Source organism: Phyllobates terribilis, unplaced genomic scaffold, assembly GCF_046119375.1.
Source record: "Phyllobates terribilis strain yellow unplaced genomic scaffold, ASM4611937v1 Scaffold_2__4_contigs__length_985480577, whole genome shotgun sequence".
Taxonomy (NCBI): domain Eukaryota; kingdom Metazoa; phylum Chordata; class Amphibia; order Anura; family Dendrobatidae; genus Phyllobates; species Phyllobates terribilis.
The window spans coordinates 752,572,934-752,592,182 of record NW_027362762.1 but is presented as its reverse complement, the minus strand read 5'-3'; the positions used below and the strand labels follow the sequence as shown (position 1 = coordinate 752,592,182).

General features: G+C 43.6%; 1 protein-coding gene across 1 annotated transcript in view; it reads right to left on the bottom strand.

Moving 5' to 3' along the window:
- LOC141228177 (uncharacterized) overlaps nt 1–19,249 on the bottom strand; it is a 781,624-nt gene that overhangs the window by 263,002 nt on the left and 499,373 nt on the right. Inside the window, exon 8 of the mRNA XM_073667298.1 lies at nt 11,874–11,912. Coding sequence (XP_073523399.1) covers nt 11,874–11,912 — 39 coding nt within the window. The remainder of the gene's footprint in view (nt 1–11,873; nt 11,913–19,249) is intronic.

Here is a 19,249-nt window from a genome sequence, read left to right as displayed (position 1 = left end):
GTAACTTATTTTCAAGAAAAACATCAAGGACAGACTTACATTCGGCAGGAAGTCCAGGGACTGGACTGCAAAGGACTGAAGTAAAGCCCCCTTCAGGTATTTGGTAATTAACAATATTTTTTCAGCATGTTAGAGCTACGAAGTGGATAACTAAGTGTCTCAGTGAACAAAACATTGAAATGTTTCTTCCATGGTCAGGAAACTCCCCACATGTCAAGCCAATTGAGAACCTGTGGTTAATCCTCCAAAAGTTAGTGAACAGACAAAAAACTCCAGAGAAAACAAAAGGATCGGCAGGTCGGACCCTTTCCCCAGCTGACATCTTCTGTTGAAAAAGAGTAGGAAGACCTTTATGCACATCAGACCGTCGGCCAAACACGTTGATATCTGCAGGTGTGGCTAACATTAGTCTAACATGTATGGGGACCTTTCAGTCTTTTAACCTGATTATCTGTAGTGTCTAAGTTGATTTATCTGCTCTAATTACTTTTAAGCCACTACAGGGATATTGTTAATATTTGCATCTGACAGGAGCTCCAGTAGACTCTGATTGGCATCTATGTTTGCAGAGTGTTGGTGCCAGAGACTGCATGTCATGAACTAAATTCTATGGCTGTTTTAGCAGCATTGTTGGACTATAGGATCCATATATTCTAAGGCTTTGTTCCCACAATGAGATTTTGGAGAGTTTTTGATGTTGCATGCGCCGGGGTTCTTTGACCTTTCCTGGCGCATGCGCACTGCAGTACTTTGCTCTTGCTAATGCTCCTGCAGGAGTGCGATGCCGGGAAATACTGTGTCGATGACATAGGGACTCGTCATCAACGCAAAGCACAGAAAGAAGACGGCATTGAAAGAAGAAGGGAGGCGCCGGACCAAGACCAGTGACACCCATCGGACCGTATCGCCGTGCAGGTGAGTATAATAAAAGGTGTTTTTCTTCTGTTGCAGGCCGGATCGGGGGCATATATACAGCATATTAAAATGCTGTATATCAGGGCTAAAAGGTGGTGCCCGTATCTCATATGGGACAAACCTGGTGACAGGATCCTTTTAAGTAAAATAGGTCACTTGCATTTTTTCTAAAATACACAGCGTAAAAATCTCACCAAAAACTCATTTGTGGGAACGTAGCCTGAATGGGTTTATTGAGCAAATAAATAGTTATAGAACTGCCGTTTTGAGATAATTGTACCACATTTGATCTCATAATGTGACTCGTACATTCAACTATTCATACTATGTGTTACAGTTGATATAATATGTATACTGTGAGTCCCAGGTGGCCACTCGGTTTTTCAGTTGCTTTGATAACTGTATGTGTGTCGCTTTCCCACATATGGAGAGTCAGTTTGTTAAATGAACTTTATGATTAAAAAACGTTATAAATTTTAATAGGAACCAAATGAAAGTGATATTTTACTCTTTATTATTATTATACATTTCTCTCATCATATATTAGATAGGTGTGCTGTTTTATGTCTGGTCTTTCTTTTTTGTTTTATTATCTTATATAGTGGGATATATGGTGTCTATAGGCTCCACTAATATAAAAAAACAAGGTATAATGTGCAGTGTATACTGTTTTTACTGTGTCCCTCAGATTATAGAATTCTTGTAGACTATGTCTTCCTACACTGTTAAAAATATTATGCCAATGCAAAGCAAAGCAGCCATATGTGTTAAAAAGGGAAACTCATTTTGTATTTACAGGGAACATAGGGGAATGTAGAAAGTATACACCAGGGAATACTTCCAACATATAACCCCTCCCCCAAGTTAAAAATGAAAGGTCCGCAATAGTACAGAGGTTGTCTGACTAATAAAAACTTGAGTCAATTGCACATAACATTGTATAATAACATAATAAATTATAGTCACGACTTTAATTCCCCATCAAGCCATGCAGGCTATTTCGGAGGTCTCAGTCAGGGCCAGGAATGATTATGTCCAGTTCTCTAGTCCTGACCTCTGGCTGGATCAAGCTGTCATCCAATATTGGACAACGTGTCATGTCCTATGACTTGAGAATCATACAGTATTGTATTGTTGCCATTGTGTTGCTATGCAGTAAAGTTTGCCTTTTAGAAGTTTTCCTCCCTCTCTCCTTGTCTGCCTCCCTAGCTCTGATGTCAGCAACCCCACTTCTTTTCCTTCCTCAATCTGTGTCAGCCAACTTTTTAAGCACACGTCTTTCATCTCGCGTTCAGAATAGTCTTTTTCACTTACTGCAGCTGTTACAGCTACTGCTACTGTAATTGTGCATACTACAAGAATTCAGCTTGAACATAAACCTTCTTCTGGAATCTTCATACATGCCTCTGCAGTCGAGTTCAAGCTATCTGGCAATAACTCTACGTGTGAGAACTGGTACATACAGAGGCAGCACACTGTCTCAAGCGCCCTATACTCGCAGCCTACTTATGCAGTCAGAATAAAACTTATTTAATAGCTGAGCTTTTAAGAGACAGCCTTTACAAAGGTGCCATCTAAAATGTTGAAAGAGCATTGAAGAGTTTTCATTTTTCCCTCAAAGTGGAGTTGTTACACCTCATTCTTCTTCTCATGCTCCAACTGTGGACGGTACAGATCGTACTGACTGATAGTTCAAGCCTGAGCACTACTACCCTGAACATGCACTATGTATCCTTATAATAAATTCTAATTTATTATTGGTGAATCAACTCAGTAAAAATTGCCCTTAGCAGCAAGTGATTGTATTCTGCCATGCATAGAGGGCCTGTGACTACATAGCAGCCCACCCTGCGCACAAGCTCTAATGAAGAGTCTCCAGTGGCAGAACTACCTATAAGTTTAGCCTCACTGCAATATATGGATATGCATTTTTCTGGGACGTTTACCAGTATTAAAACTAATAGCTAATGATCATGAAGCGAGCTGCTAATGAGTGCAATCCTGTTACAGCTTAAGCCGTCAGCCAATAGAATGCTAATATTAAGTATTACAAATAATTCACTTTACAATAACGCTTGGATTTTCCACAGCAAATCTAATTGCACTTTTTTTATTTTTTTTATACAATTTGAGCTCAGATTAAAAATAATACTGCTCACTGGTTCTAATGAGCTTTTTTAACTGTTATAAAGGAGCAGGGCTTATGGCACTTCAAACATAACAGTGGACTAGGGAATGTTATTAAAAAGCAACATATTACAATTTGCCAAAATGTTAAGTGTGCAGGATTGTTATAAAGGGCACTAGACACAATGTGGCATGAATCTTACTGGGAATTTAATTTCTATATTTCAATGATGCCGAAGCATTTATTAAAACAGCGGCGATTTAGCAACATCAAATTAAAAGAAAAAATAAAGACGACGACGACCGGTCTCTTAGGATTTGATTTCCTTCTTAATAGCTGTCGCAGTATTGTTTAAATCTGATTTATGAAAAGGAAGGATCTGGGGCACTAAAAATCAAATATAGCCAGAGAACATATTGCAAAGTTTCTCTTCCATTGTTACTTCGGGGATTTCGCCTTGAAGTTCAGCAGCGTCTGGCACTGCTGTCTTTACTACAGCAAATTACAAATGGCAGGTCAGGAGGGGTTCAAAGTTAAACTCCGAGGCTTCCAAACAAGAAACCATCTTATGTAAATATCACTGGATCCCAGCGGAACACAACAAGTGCCCTCTTTTTATTAGGTACACTTTTCACAGCTACCTCCCCATGGGCTTGAACATTTGTTTTCTCCGACTGAGAAGGAATTACAAAGCTGCCGGGAATACTTAAGTGTCTGGTTTCCCCCACTGTCCCTTTCTGCACTCTTTGAAGTCTTTTCTTCCAAATCTGAGCAAATTGTTATCCCACATATTTCTAAGAATCTGGAACGAATACATCTAACATATTTCAAACAGAAGCAGGAAATTATATTTCTATTGTCGAGTTCCAGTAAAAAGATAATCTAATCTGGAAGTTTCATAGCATTACAGAAGAAACCTAAAAAGTGTGGCTGAACTTTCTCGGAGATTTACCGCATGATAGAGATGCTCCTCAGTTCTGGTCCCAATAAAACAACAGGTAGCAAAAGAGTGTTGTCAGATGCTGAGGAGTAACTGCCAGAATTCCTACTCCAATGAAATAAATACATCAGAAATGCAGGGAGAAACTTCTATACTGAACTATTTGCAGAGCTGCAGTGCGACGACTTCATGCTAACGCCGTGGGAAATTTTAACCCTTTTTTTTTTTTTTTTAAATAAGGCCACGTTCACACGTTCAGTATTTGGTACGTTTTTTAGCTCAGGATTTGTAAGCCAAAACAAAATGTTTGTGAGAAATACAGAAGTGGTGACGTGTTTCTATTATACTTTTCCTCTAACTGTTCCACTCCTGGTTTTGGCTTACAAATACTGAGGACAAAAAGCAAAGCCACAATAAGGAGAATTAAAATTCCCCCAAGATTCAAGAAAAAACACAGCAAAATAATCAGCAGTATTTACCTGCCCAGATCTTCAGACCTAAATGCACTACCCGGGTGCAGCAAACCCACATAAAGATGGTGGCTACACAGGTGCAAAATACTGATGAGACAACCATTTCATGGAGGGGGTGATTGCTTAGTATTTGAATGCACACAAAAAGGCTTGTATAGGGTGCTGTTCACACTTGGTATCACAGTATGCGGCTTACAGCCTGTTAGTAGGCAGGTAAATACAGCTGCTTATTTTGTGGTGTTTTTTTCTTGAATCTCGGGGTAATTTTAATTGTTCTTATTGTGGCTTTGCTTTTTGTATTTAGTGTACGGACTCGTAAGCATGAGGACCCTTGATGTGGGTTACGAGCTTGCGTATTTTGGCCAAAATATCGACTAATACCTCATATATTATATATATGCATTTTGCACTTTTTTATTCCAGGGTGGAGCCAGGCCCATCAGTGCTGGCATTGTAAACTGGGGTGTTTGTTCCCATGGGGTGCACTTGAATAGTACCAGGCAGCCCGCCTAATCTAATAGTATGGGCATAACTGACAGGCTGTAAGCCGAATACTGTGCACCACCCAAGTGTGAACAGCACCCTAGACAAGCCTTTTTTGTGTGCAATTCAAATGCTAAGCAGTCACCCGCTCCATGAAATGGTAGGTTGTGAGTGATTGTCTCATCAGTATTTTGCACCTGTGTAGCCACCATCTTTATGTGGGTTTGCTGCACCCTGGTAGTGCATTTAGGTCTGAAGATCTGAGCAGGTAAATACTGTTGCTTATTTTGCCGTGTTTTTTTTTTTTTTTTTACAAATACTGAGGTAAAAAACTCACCAAATGCTCAATGTGTGCATGTGGCCTAAGAATCTTTTGAGCAGAGCAAAATGGCACATTTTGCAATACCACATAAAATAATTTTTTTAAACATTAAAGATGCATATGGTTTTTGAAAAAAGCTGATAGGGCTAGGGTAGAATGGACAGAATTCTGGAGACAAGAAAAACTTACGTAAGATACATACAGGACATATTATTGCATAAATGGGTAAGGCTAAGGTTAAGTCACAATCGACCCTTTGAAAAGTCTTGCAATATGACTAATGAATCAGAATCTCAATTTGTAGACACGGTGTTACAAGCTATTGGCCCTCGTCAGTGCAAAGTTTGAGAACTGATTTGGCTAGGTGAGAGGCTCGGACTTGTTAAATGGTCGACTGTGACTTGTAGGATTGCTGCTTCCAATAGGTGGCACTGTAGAGTTCAAGTCCTCTTTCTCTCTGAAGAGGCAATTTGCATATTAAATTTCCAAGAGGAGCATTGCACGGCAAATAAGCCTCCTTACCTTGGCATGCCAGGGTCGGTAAGTCACTCTCCAAAAGGAGAAACGTTACCCCTTGAACCTCAGTCCAGACCCTCTCATCTAGCCAAATCAGATCTCATACTTTGCACTGACGAGGACCAATAGCCCGAAACACCGTGTCTGCAAATTGAGATTCTGATTTGGCTTTTATCCTAAGTCATATTGCAAGACTCGTTACAGGGTCGATTGTGACTAGTAGGGTTGCTGATTCCAACAGGTGGCGGTATAGAGGTCAAGTCCTCTTTCTCTCTTAAGAGGCAATTTGCATAATGTGCTATGAAAAGTCCAAGTAAGATCAATTGGGAGAAAGTCCAGTACCTAGGATAAAATCTTCCAAAGCTTTATTCCATCTTCTTAAAAAATATAATACATGTGACTCGCCCCTTGGGCCGTGGGGTACCCGGGACCGGGCCTTCTGGTGTACAGTGCTGAAGGGGGTAGTAGTGGCAACCCAGTCCCATGGCTCAGGGCGGTCAGACCAATGTTGTGGCAGTCTATTTATAGATTTGTGAATATCCGACTACGCCACCCGTGGATTGCGGTCAGAAATAACCGCCGCTGCGAGGCAGACCGCTGAGGCTGGTGTTGGGGTGCAGCACAGGGGTAGGATAACTCCCCACGGGAAGAGTGTAGCCTCAGGGCAGTGTAAGTGGATGCTGGGGGTGATGGTGCCGGCGCAGCAGAAATCACACAGAGTCCAATGATGCAGTCCAGGGTCTTTTACTCACAGTTGTTATCCAAGTCACTTTTGTCAGCAAGGACTGCCCGAGCCGTGCTGCGTCCACCAGGTGAGGAGCACGGTCAACCCCCAGGCAATTCAGGAGTATGGCACAGGACCCCCTTCTGTCCTTTCTCTGGCCTCTCGTGCCCCACCAGTGTCCTGACTTCTGTCCGGCTACCGCGGACCGTGTCGGGTAAGCGTTGGCCTTCACTTCCCGCTATCCTATATGGTGCCTTCCTAGCAGGTTTAGCGGGGGGTCGCACCAATAAATGGTCACAACCTCCGGTTCTTGGCTGAGGGTAGATTCGCCTCCACCAACTTAGGGATCCGGTACCTTTCCACAGCCTGACCCTTCCACCTGGTATAATGGGGTATGCAACGGTTGCTGACCGTTCTGTACTCTTAGGGTCCCTTCTGCCTTCTTGTTTCTGGAGCCCTTCCACTCCTCTGTCTCTTCTCTTTCCTTCCTTTTCCTTTTCTCCTCTCCGGCCCCGGCCTTTTCTCTAGGCCTGCCTTGTGGAGCCGAGCTCAGCCTGAGCCGCTGCTCCCTGTCAGCTCTCTCTCCCTTCTGCTCTGACTGAACTACTCTCCGACTTAAGATGGCTCCCCTCCTTTTATCTGCTTCTCAGTGTCTGAGCTCAGGTGACCTGCACCCAATGAGCTCCTTCCTGTGCTCCAGAAACCGCCCCCTTCCTGCTCCTACACCACTGGGTTCTCTTCCCCCTTCCCCACTCCAGCCCGGGACATGGTCAGTTGTGCCCGCAGCTGGGAGCACTGTCGAGCTGTCCCCCGGAAATGGGGTATGTGTGTGTGTGCAGCTAACTGAGCCCTAGTCCACACTCCATTCTTACCTGGGAGTGGAATATCACACCTCTGGTTAAGGTGCAATACCCCTGTAGCAACCGAGCCCTCGGGGCGCTACACATGTACCGGCAATGCCAAAATAATTTATACAAAATCCAACATGTTTTGAGTTGAACACGGCTTATTTTTATGCTTTGAACAAGAACACTGTTCAGCTTGAAACACGTTGGTGCTTTGCACATGTTTTGGAATTGCCAATATGTGTATTATCTTTTTTAAGAAGATAGAATAGAATAAACTTGGGAAAATGTTATCCCAGATGCTGAACTTTCTCTCTCGTAGCCATCGACTGACCAAAATTTTGTTTCCTTGGGTGATATACAACTTTCCATAACCTCAAGCACAGTAATAACATACAACTTTTAAGATAAATTTAATTAATTTTTCTTCTCACTATTTTAATCTGTTTCAGAAACCATATTGTTTTTTTACTGCTTACATAGCAACCGCCCAAAAAAAACAAACAAATAATCGAAAATTATTACAAAAAAACAGCCGGCAATTGCAAGTAAGACCTGCACTAGCACCACAATATACAACGGTTCAAATGAGTATTGAACACGTCACCAATTTTCTAAGTAAATATATTTCTAGAGGTGCTATTGACATGAAATTCTCACCAGATGTAACAACCCATCCAATCCACACAGGCAAAGAAATTAAACCATAGATGTCCATAAATTAAGCTATGTGTAATAATGAGAAATGACACAGGGAAAAGGTATCGAACACATGAAGAAAGAGAGGTGCAAAAAGTTATGCAAAGTCTTGACACCGGCTGAAATCAACTGATGACCTATAAAAAGGTATCTCATTACCAAGGTGCCACACAAAAAACACTTCATAATGGCTAAAACCAGTGAGCTGTCTCAACACCTTTGCAACTTTATTGTTGCAAAACATACTGATGCCATTGGTTACATATGAATTACTAAACTACTATATGTTCCAGTGAGCACTGCTGAGGTCATAATCCATCATTTCACCATAAACCGTCCACGACCAGGTGCTCGTCACAAAATTTCAGAGAGAGGAGTGAAAAGAAATATCAGAACAGTTGTCCAAGAGCCAAGAACCACCAGTCGACAGCTACAGAAAGATTGGAATTGGAATCAGCAGGTACAATTGTTTCAAAGAAAACTATAAATAATGCGCTCAACCTCCATGGCCTGTATGCAGCCTCACCACTCAAGACTCCATTGCTGAACAAAAAGCATGTTCTAGTTTAAAGTTTGCTCAAAAACATTTAGACAAGCCTATGAATTACTGGGTGCATATAGCCTGGTCAGATGAGACCAAAATTGAACTCTTTGGATGCCATAATACACATCATGTTTGGATGCCAAAAATCACTGCATATCACCCCAAAAACAGTACACCAACAGTGAAGTTTGAAGGAGGGAACATCATGGTGTGGGGCTGTTTTTCAGCATACAGCACTTGCAAACTTCATATAAGTGAAGAAAGGATGAATGGACAAATGTACTGAGACATTCTTGGTAAAAATCAACCAAGATGATGAAAATGAAATGAGGGTGGACATTTCAGCAAGACAATGATCCCAAACACACAACCAAGGAAACTCTCAATTGGTTTCAGAAAAAGAAAATAAAGCTTCTAGAATGGCTGAGCCAATTACCTGACCTGAATCCAATAGAAAATTTATGGAACGAACAAAAGCTCAGAGATCATAGAAGGAGCCCACAGAACCATCAGGATTTGAAGAGAGTTGATGTGGAAGAATGGGCCAAAATCACAATTGAGCAATGCATGCAACTAGTTTCTCCATATAGGTGTCTTGAAGCTGCCATCATCACCAGCCAAGGTTTTTGAACAAAATTTTAGTAAGTGTGTTCAATACTTTTTCCCTGTGTCATTTGTCATTATTACACAACTTAATTTATGGACATTGATAATTTGATTTATTTGTCTGTATGGATTTGATGGGTTCTTATCGACATCTGGTGAGAATTTCATGTCAATAACTCCTTTTGAAATATACACTGCTCAAATAAATAAAGGGAACACTCAAATAACACATCCTAGATCTGAATGACTGAAATATTCTCATTGAATACTTTGTTCTGTACAAAGTTGAATGTGCTGACAACAAAATCACACAAAAATCATCAATGGAAATCAAATTTATTAACCAATGGAGGCCTGGATTTTGAGTCACCCCCAAAATTAAAGTGGAAAAACATACTACAGTCTGATCCAACTTTGATTTAATGTCCTTAAAACAAGTCAAAATGAGGCTCAGTATTGTGTGTGGCCTACACTTGCCTGTATGACCTCCCTACAATGCCTGGGCATGCTCCTGATGAGGTTGTGGATGGTCTCCTGTGGGATCTCCTCCCAGACCTGGACTAAAGCATCCGCCAACTCCTGGACAGTCTGTGGTACAACGTGGCGTTGGTGGATGGAGCGAGACATGATGTCCCAGATGTGCTCAATCGGATTCAGGTCTGGGGAACGGGTGGGCCAGTCCATAGCTTCAATGCCTTCATCTTGCAGGAACTGCTGACACACTCCAGCCACATGAAGTCTGGCATTGTCCTGCATTAGGAGGAACCCAGGGCCAACCGCACCAGCATATGGTCTCACAAGGGGTCTGAGGATCTCATCTCGGTACCTAATTGCAGTCACGCTACCTCTGGCGAGCACATGGAGGGCTGTGCGGCCCTCCAAAGAAATGCCACCCCACACCATTACTGACCCACTGCCAAACCGGTCATGCTGAAGGATGTTGCAGGCAGCAGATCGCTCTCCATGGCATCTCCAATCTTTGTCACGTCTGTCACATGTGCTCATCTGTGAAGAGCACAGGGCGCCAGTGGCGACTTTGCCAATCCTGGTGTTCTGTGGCAAATGTCAAGCGTCCTGCAAGGTGTTGGGCTGTGAGCACAACCCCCATCTGTGGACGTCGGGCCCTCATACCACCCTCATGGAGTCGGTTTCTAACCGTTTGTGCAGACACATGCACATGTGTGGCCTGCTGGAGGTCATTTTGCAGGGCTCTGGCAGTGCTCCTCCTGTTCCACCTTGCACAAAGGCGAAGGTAGCGGTCCTGCTGCTGGGTTGTTGCCCTCCTATGGCCCCCTCCATGTCTCCTGGTGTACTGGCCTGTCTCCTGGTAGCGCCTCCAGCCTCTGGACACTACGCTGACAGACACAGCAAACCTTCTTGTCACAGCTCGCATTGATCTGCCATCCTGGATGAGCTGCACTACCTGAGCAACTTCTGTGGGTTGTAGAGTCCGTCTCATGCTACCACGAGTGTGAAAGCATAACCAACATTCAAAAGTGACCAAAACATCAGCCAGAAAGCATTGGTACTGAGATGTGGTCTGTGGTCCCCACCTGCAGAACCACTCCTTTATTGAGGGTGTCTTGATAATTGGCAATAATTTCCATCTATTGTCTATTCCATTTGCACAAAAGCATGTTGAATTGATTGTCAATCAGTGTTGCTTCCTAAGTGGACAGTTTGATTTCACAGAAGTTTGATTTACTTGGAGTTATATTCTGTTGTTTAAGTGTTCCCTTTATTTTTTTGAGCAGTGTATTTACTTAGAAAAATGGTGATGTGTTCAATAGTTATTTCACTCGCTGCATATGATCTACAATGGTCCCAGCTACAAGATATCGCCTGATATACCACCTAAAAAGACACATGATATCATGTTTTGACTCCTCCCTATAAACCAGATTGGAGAGCTGCTCTGATTGGCGAAGAAGATGCCTGGATGAGTGCATCTTCTAAGAACAAAATAACCACTCATTAATATTGGTTCCAGAAGCTGGACGAACTGTGGTACCAACCTAAAAGAAAGAACACCTTTAAAGGGAACAAGTACAGAAACGTTATTTACTTGCAGATATAAGGTTATTCTTCAGGGAAATAGTGATTAAATCCTGTTTAGCAGTTTACTGGAGTTTTATTCTCCCTGCAGATGTTTGATTCCAGTCATCGGGATAGTGCAGGGGGTGGTTACACTCCCTGACACATTGATTGACAGACTGATAAGCTCACATAAACTGCAGAGCAGGCTGTCAGTCAAAGTGCTGGAGAGTGATTACAGCTGTGCTCAAAGAACCCTGCACCATCTCAATGAATGGAAGCAAGTGGCTGCAGGGAGAATAAAACTTAATTTTCTTCTTGTAGCCACTGCTTCAGCAAACTAGCTAGACCTTCAGATTAAGTCTATATCTGTAGATTTATCTGCAGATTACTTCTTTTTCTGCAGGTAAGTAGCATTTTTGGATGTGGATAAGGGAACAAGCACTATTTAACACACAAGGCTCCTAAAAATGAATCTTGCTAATTCATTGTATACAATTTACAGGTCTGATGTATACCAATGCAATGGTTACCTTTACCTTACTATTAACAAACTATTTAGTTTTGCCCCAACAAGTACATGAAGAATAAATGAAAAAACAACAGGAGTTAATATAATACTTCAAATACTTTAAGATACTTACATGACAAATCTCCAGGCTACGTGCTCATCGGTTATCCAGCTAGAAGAGAGAACAGCATTCACTTAGTAAAGATTAAATGTAAAGCCATGGGTCTTCTATGTTATTTTCTCATAAGCTGTCAACTCAGACACTCTGGAAGTAACTATGTTGGGGCATATCATCTCATAAAATACTACAAATCCAAGGCTATCGCCATGAGATGGATGAACAGAAGGCCACGCGAATTTCACTCTAGGTCTTTAAGGCAAATACTGCAGCTTCCTATGTGAGGGTGGTTTATAAAAATAGACATTGTCCTCAAAAATTTGATAAGGTATGGAAGCCTTAGTTTGATTCCCCCTTGATGCCCTATTGTCCCCAGGCGATGAGGAGTAATCTCTCATGATTAAAGTATGTGATATTTGGTGCCTGACATTGGTGTCTTATGCTTTTGGTTTAGATATTAGACCCATGGTATGTTAAGGTTATTTATTTATTTTACTCATTTATATAGCCATTAATTCCACAGCACTTTACAGACATTATTTAACCTTGTTATGTTGTATAAATCTTCAATAAAACGAATTGAAAGAAAGAGATACTACAAATCCCTGCAAGCTACTATTTTATCAAGTAAACAGGTCAGTTGATCACATACAGTATTCACACTGTACCAGAACCTTTTAGGCTTGGCCTACATAGTGAAGGCACAACACAGGTCATGCAGCCAAAGATCGCCACGTGCCACTGCAATCCTGAAGCAAAATACAGGTGAATGGGATTGCATTTCCCGGACCTCGTACCATGACCACGACAAACAAGTCGCAAAAAAATATAACTCATTCTGACTTTATGCTACTTGCTTGTCGCGGTCACAATATTCTAGGGAGTGCAATGAAGTCCCATTCACATGCGATGCAGTAGTGGCTCATAGAGATCTTTTGGCAGCGTGATGGCCTAAATGGACAAAATCACCATTTAGAAATAGATTTTTAATTAAGGTGCAAAAAATATATTAACATTATGAAACATTTTCTTTGAGCATAAACCAACAAGAAAGTAGACAGATCTGTCATACTGACTGTGCGAACATGTATTAAAAAAAAAAGTAAAAACTTGTAAAAGATGATAATGAGTTCTTGATGTCTCATGCACACTTTAAAATGTGATGCTAAAAGACAAGAAAGAATCTAAAACAAGCCATTTTAAACAACGTTCATTAAACATATGTATATGTGTTTTGTGGGAATGACACCAAATATACAGGTTGCCACCCACTCCCCAAAAACATACCCTTGAAATGTTGAGTTTGGTAAATTGAAAACCACTATTTCAGAAATGCCTTGCATGCAAAGCGCTCTTCAGATCATGGCACAGTATCTTATTAGGGTTAAGGTTAGGACTTTGACTTGACCATTGCAAAATACAAATCTTCTTTTTCCACCATTCTATAGTCAATTTGCTTGCGTGCTTCAGGTCATTGTCTTGTTGCATCACCCATCATCCCATCAGCTTGAGTTTAGGAATGGTTGCCTCTACATTCTCCTTTAAAATGCTTTTGATACATCTCTGAATTCATTGTTCCCTCAATAATTACAATGTGTCCACTCACAGAGGCAGCAAAGCAGCCCCAACCTATGCAATGCTCACGTCACCCTGCTTCACAGTTGGGGTGAGGTGTTAGTGATGGTGTGCTCATGTTGCCCCAATTATAGTGTTGTGCATTTGTGGTAAAAAGTTCCATTTTGTCTCATCTGTCTCTCAGGCAAACAAAAAAAGACCATAATAATATCTTGGACATCAGAGCCATCTTTTGTCATTTTATGATCACTATTAGTGTTGAGCGAGCACTAAAATGCTCGGGTGCTCAAAGCTCGGGCCGAGCTCACCGTGATACTCGGGGGCTCGACCCGAGCAACAAACCCAATGTTAGTCTATGGGAGACCCGAGCATTTTTGCAGCGGAACCTCCGTCAGTCTTTAGAAAGCCTAAAAAGTGCCCAAAACGATAGTGACAGTGCTCAAATGACATTGGGGACAGCATGGGGATCACCCCAGGGAGCATTTCTGACCCCCAGGTCACTGCTGTCAACAACATGGTCAGAGGTATTAAGCCACTTTTACGGGCTTACAATAAAACGTTCAAAAACTAAACAAACTGTTTTCCTGTGAAATATGTTAAGGAACATCCTTTCCAGGGTAAAGACTTGTGTATAAGGTAAAATAAATAACAAAAAACAAAAATACTCCTCCACACCTTGGGCTATGTTCACAAGTAGCATTTTTTATGCGTTTTTGCACTTTTGTATTGCTTTCAATCGTAACAAATGCATTCACCGGGAAATGTCATTTTAACTGTTATGATCTGCAACATAAACTAAGGAAAGATAGGGGATAGCTGTCCCTACAGTAAGACTAAGCTGAATCCCTATGATGTAGCGGGCTGCCTGTTCCTTGTGAACAGACCCGCCTTAGTCCTCGGCTAGTCTGAATGAAGACCTATAGAGTTAAGGGAGGGGTCCCTAAAAGAACTAAGGACTGGGACAAAAATGGGACACCGCCTAAGCAGAAGTAGATGCAGAGCACAAAAGACAAACAGACAAAACGTACTAGAGGTCCCAGAGGACCAAGCGAACTAGACAGAGATAGGCACCGAAGCACCTGGCTAGAGAGACAGTCAAGCAACACTGAAGTCCAGCAAGGCCAGAAGGGTGGAGCTGGAATATATAGGCAGATGGTCACGTGACGGCAAAACACAAGATAGAAAAAACTAACAGGAGGGTTCTAACATTAACATTTTACAACCTTATCTGGCCATGTGCTATGTGACACATGCATACAGTGCTGAAAAGACATGGGAACAGCATGGGGAAGACCCCTGGAAGCATCTCTGACACCCAGGTCACTGCCTAAAAGTGTGCCCATCAGAAGTGATCCTTGCCACATCAGAAGATGCAGACTTGCAACTATCCCCGTGCAAGTCCTTGTCCCAGGGCAGTGTTCAATTGTACCTCCCCCATTCCTTGCAATGCAAGCGCAAATATGCAGCCAACCACCCACCCGAAGGCTGCAATATTATACTGCTAGCTTGCCCTTGAAATGCGGCCTTTAAGTTTGGAGGAGGCCGAAGCTGGCCACTACCTCATGGCTGCTTCAGCAGCGAGGTCTCCATACTCAGTCCCCAGCCACCACTATTTGTCCTGGTAACCTTCCCCACACTTTTCTTAGCCTGGCCTGCTTTAGGGCAGCATTGGACGAGCCCACCAGACAATCAGACTCCTCTGGTGGGCCCTGGCTTCCCCATCAGGGGAGTTGATAGTGCCAAGGTGAGGAGCATGATGATGATGCTAGAAGTTAGCATCTGCTTTGTTTTCTTGGAATGCAAGCGTAAGTATGGAGCCTGCCACCCACCCACCCCCAGGTTGCAATACCATACTGCTAGCTTGCACTTGAAATGGGGCCTTTTAGTTAGTAGGAGGCCGAAGCTGCCCACTACCTCATGGCTGCTTCGGCAGCGAGGTATCCATACTCAGTCCCCAGCCGCCCGGCGGCCGGGTGTCCACGCTTGGTCCCAAGCCGCCAGGGGGCGGCCGGGTATCCATACTCGGTCCCCAGCTGCCCCGCGGCCAGGTGCCCACACACAGTCCCCAGCCGCCTGGGGGCGGCCGTGTGTCCATAAACGGTCACCAGCCGCCCCTGTCCCGGTGCGCCTTAAACACAAGCGCGCATACCAAAACATTACCTGTGCCCTCCCCAGTGCATTTAGTGGGAAGGACAGCCTTACCACAAACACGTGGACAAGTGAATGTGGCCAGGGATGGTCCATCTCACTGACGCCTTCACACTGGGTTAATATTGTGGAAGCCAGGACACAGTTGGATACTGGGATGCAACACGTCCTTCAGACATAGAGGATTGAGGGTCCTGGGTCAATCAGGCTTCAACACAAAGTTCAGAAGGTAGACAGCAGCAGTGGTCGGCCTCCTACACAACGAGTAAATTATTCATGAGCATGAGTGCATCCATCTCCTTAGCTTTCTGTTCCTTGGAATGCAAGCACATGTATGTAGTAGCGGCTAGGCCTGAGGTGGTCAGCGTTTTGGCGCATATCCTACCTCCTCCGAGGATTACCAAAGACAAGCAAAATACCCAAATAACTGGAAGTAAATGGATAGATCGCATTAGAGTTAGGAATGTCCCATAAGGGTTGCCGTGACGTGGCGGGATAGCTTTCACATTATTTTGATCAAAATTATGTTAGCTAAATACCCTTTATTATTTACTATTATTTTTGCACTGTGCGACCTATCCATTTACTTCCAATTATTTGGGTATTTTGCTTGTCTTTGGTTTTTCTCTGTCTAATGGCCTTGTTTGAATATGCATTTACATTTTGCATGCATATCAATTTACGTTTCAGTTCAGACCTTCAGGTTTTTCTCCTCCGAGGATTGCTGGATGTTTTCCTGCTACTATCCCAGTTCTATGACTCCCGTTAAAACAAAGCTTCAGGTGATAAATGATGGATGAGGTAGTGGCCAAGGAGAAAGAGCAGGAGGAACAGGGACCATTCACATCAATATCAGGCCAGTCAACCACACATGTCTTGTAGGATATGTTTCTGTACCAAAAGGAGCAGTCAGGCTACACAGTTAAAGGGCATACAGTGAGTGCAATGCCTACCAAACATTTCCTGGCACTCCAATGCCCCTTGGAAGTGACATGGAGGTCAGAGGGCCTAACCTAAACCGTTTATTCCATTTATAGCAACTGGGTCTCCTGTACACTGTTGGCCTAAGCAGTGAATGGAAGGCTTTCCAAAAATTATGAGGAACTGCAATGCCCCTTGAAACAGACATGGATTACAGCGTACTAAAAACGTTCTACCCATTGTTGGGGAGTGGGTCTCCCTTAGTGTTCGCCTATGCATTGAAAAGCAAAAGCTGACTAAAATTTGGAGGAAATGCAATGCCGGTTGGAAGAGTCGTGGAAGTTAGAGGTTATTAAAAACAACATTTCAATGTCCCTTGGAAGAGACGTGGAGTTCAGAGTGGTGTAACAAGACTGTTTTAATGCCCCTTGGAAGAGACATGGAGGTCACAGTAGCTTAACAAGACGGTTTTAATGCCCCCTGGAAGAGACGTGGAGTTCAGAGTGGTTTAACAAGACGGTTTTAATGCCCCTTGGAAGAGACATGGAGGTCACAGTAGCTTAACAAGACTGTTTTAATGCCCCTTGGAAGGGACGTGGAGTTCAGAGTGGTTTAACAAGACGGTTTTAATGCCCCTTGGAAGAGACGTGGAGGTCACAGTAGCTTAACAAGACGGTTTTAATGCCCCTTGGAAGGGACGTGGAGTTCAGAGTGGTTTAACAAGACGATTTTAATGCCCCTTACAAGAGCCATGTAGTACAGCATATTAGAAACATTATTCCCATTATTGGGGAGTGCGTTTCCCATAGTCTTTGCCTATGCCTTCCAAGCAAAAGCTGCCAAAAATTAGGACGGAGGAACTTGCAATGCCCCTTACAAGAGCCATGCAGTACAGCATATTAAAAACAATGTTCACATTATTGGGAAGTGGGTCTTCCATAGTCTTTGCCTATGCCTTCCAAGCAAAAGCTGCCAAAAATTAGGACGGAGGAACTTGCAATGCCCCTTACAAGAGCCATGCAGTACAGCATATTAAAAACAATGTTCACATTATTGGGGAGTGGGTCTCCCATAGTCTTTGCCTATGCCTTCCAAGCAAAAGCTGCCAAAAATTAGGATGGAGGAACTTGCAATGCTGGCAACACGGACCACGGTCACTCTGGTGGTATAGTGGTGGTGGAGGCTGAGGATAAGGAGAAGAGCAAAAAACAGCCGAAATGAGGAAGTGTATACCCATGTGTGGGTGTGAAGCGGTGCATGGGAATACACCTCCTGAAATAACACAGTGGATTTGACTTTATGTTACTCTGCTGTCATTTGGTGGTGATGAGAAGTCTGGCCCAATCCAGCCCTTGTTCATTTTGATAAGGGTCAGCTTGTCAGCATTGTCAGTTGAGAGACGAGTGCGCTTATCAGTTATAATTCCCCCAGCGGCACTAAAAACACACTCCGATAACACGCTAGTGGCAGGGCAGGCCAGAACCTCCAAGGCGTACAGAGCGAGTTCATTCCAAGTGTCCAGCTTGGATACCCAATAATTAAAAGGCACAGAGGAATCACGGAGGACGCTGGTACGGTCGGCAAGGTACTCCCTCACCATCTTTTGAAACTTTCCACTCCTTGTGAGAGTACCCCGCGCCTCAGGGCCTGTAAGCTGGGCGGGTCTCATAAAACAGTCCCAGAATTATGACAGTGTTCCCCTGCCTCTGCTGGATTGGAGGTGCGTCTTTCTTGCCTGTTCACCTTGGTTTGGCAAAAAACTGTGACCTCTGCCGCTAGCGTGTTCAGATGTGAATTTTTTTTTACCAGATCTGCAGCAAGGGCCTTCTGGTACTGCCCCATTTTTGTAGACCTCTCCACCTCAGGAATAAGAGAATGAAAGTTCTCCTTGTAGCCGGGGTCTAAAAGTGTCACCAACCAGTAATGACTGTCACCCAACATTTTGACAACGCAAGGGTCACGGTTAAGGCAGCGTAACATAAAGTCAGCCATGCGTGCCAGACTGTTAACGGGCAAGACTTCCGTGTCCTCACCAAGATGACGACTGACCATGCTCTCCTCCTCCTCCTCCCCCATGTCCTCAGGCCACCCACGCTGAACCGACGGTATGACAGTTGTACAGGTACTACAGTCTACAGCGCATGATAGCAGCTCCTGTTCTTCCTCCTCCTCCTCCTCTCCCTCATTGTCCCCCAATGCATGTCGGGATGAGATGAGGCTGGGCTGTGTGTAATCGACCGCTACGGCTCCATCTCATCATACTCTGGCTGCAATGCCTCCTCTTTAATTCTCTGCAGAGAGTGTTGCAAAAGACAGACAAGTGGGATGCTGACACTAATGATGGCGTCATCGCCACTCACCATCTTGGTGGACTCCTCAAAGTTTGTCAGGATGGTACATATGTCAGACATCCAGGTCCACTCCTGAGGTCTTATGTGTGGAGTCTGACCTGAATATCGACGGTCTTGTTGCAGCTGGTACTCCACAACTGTTCTCTTCTGCTCACAAATCCTTTGCAACATGTGGAAGGTAGAGTTCCAACGTTTGGGGACATCACACACCAGTTGGTGTGCCGGAAGCTGCAAACGCTGCTGCAGCACAGCAAGGGCGGAGGAAGCTGTAGCCGACTTCCAAAAATGAGCTGACAGGCGGCGTACTTTGACGAGCAGATCTGGCAACTCGAGGTGCGATTTAAGAAACCGCTGAACCACGAGGTTAAGCACATGAGCCAGGCATGGTACGTGTGT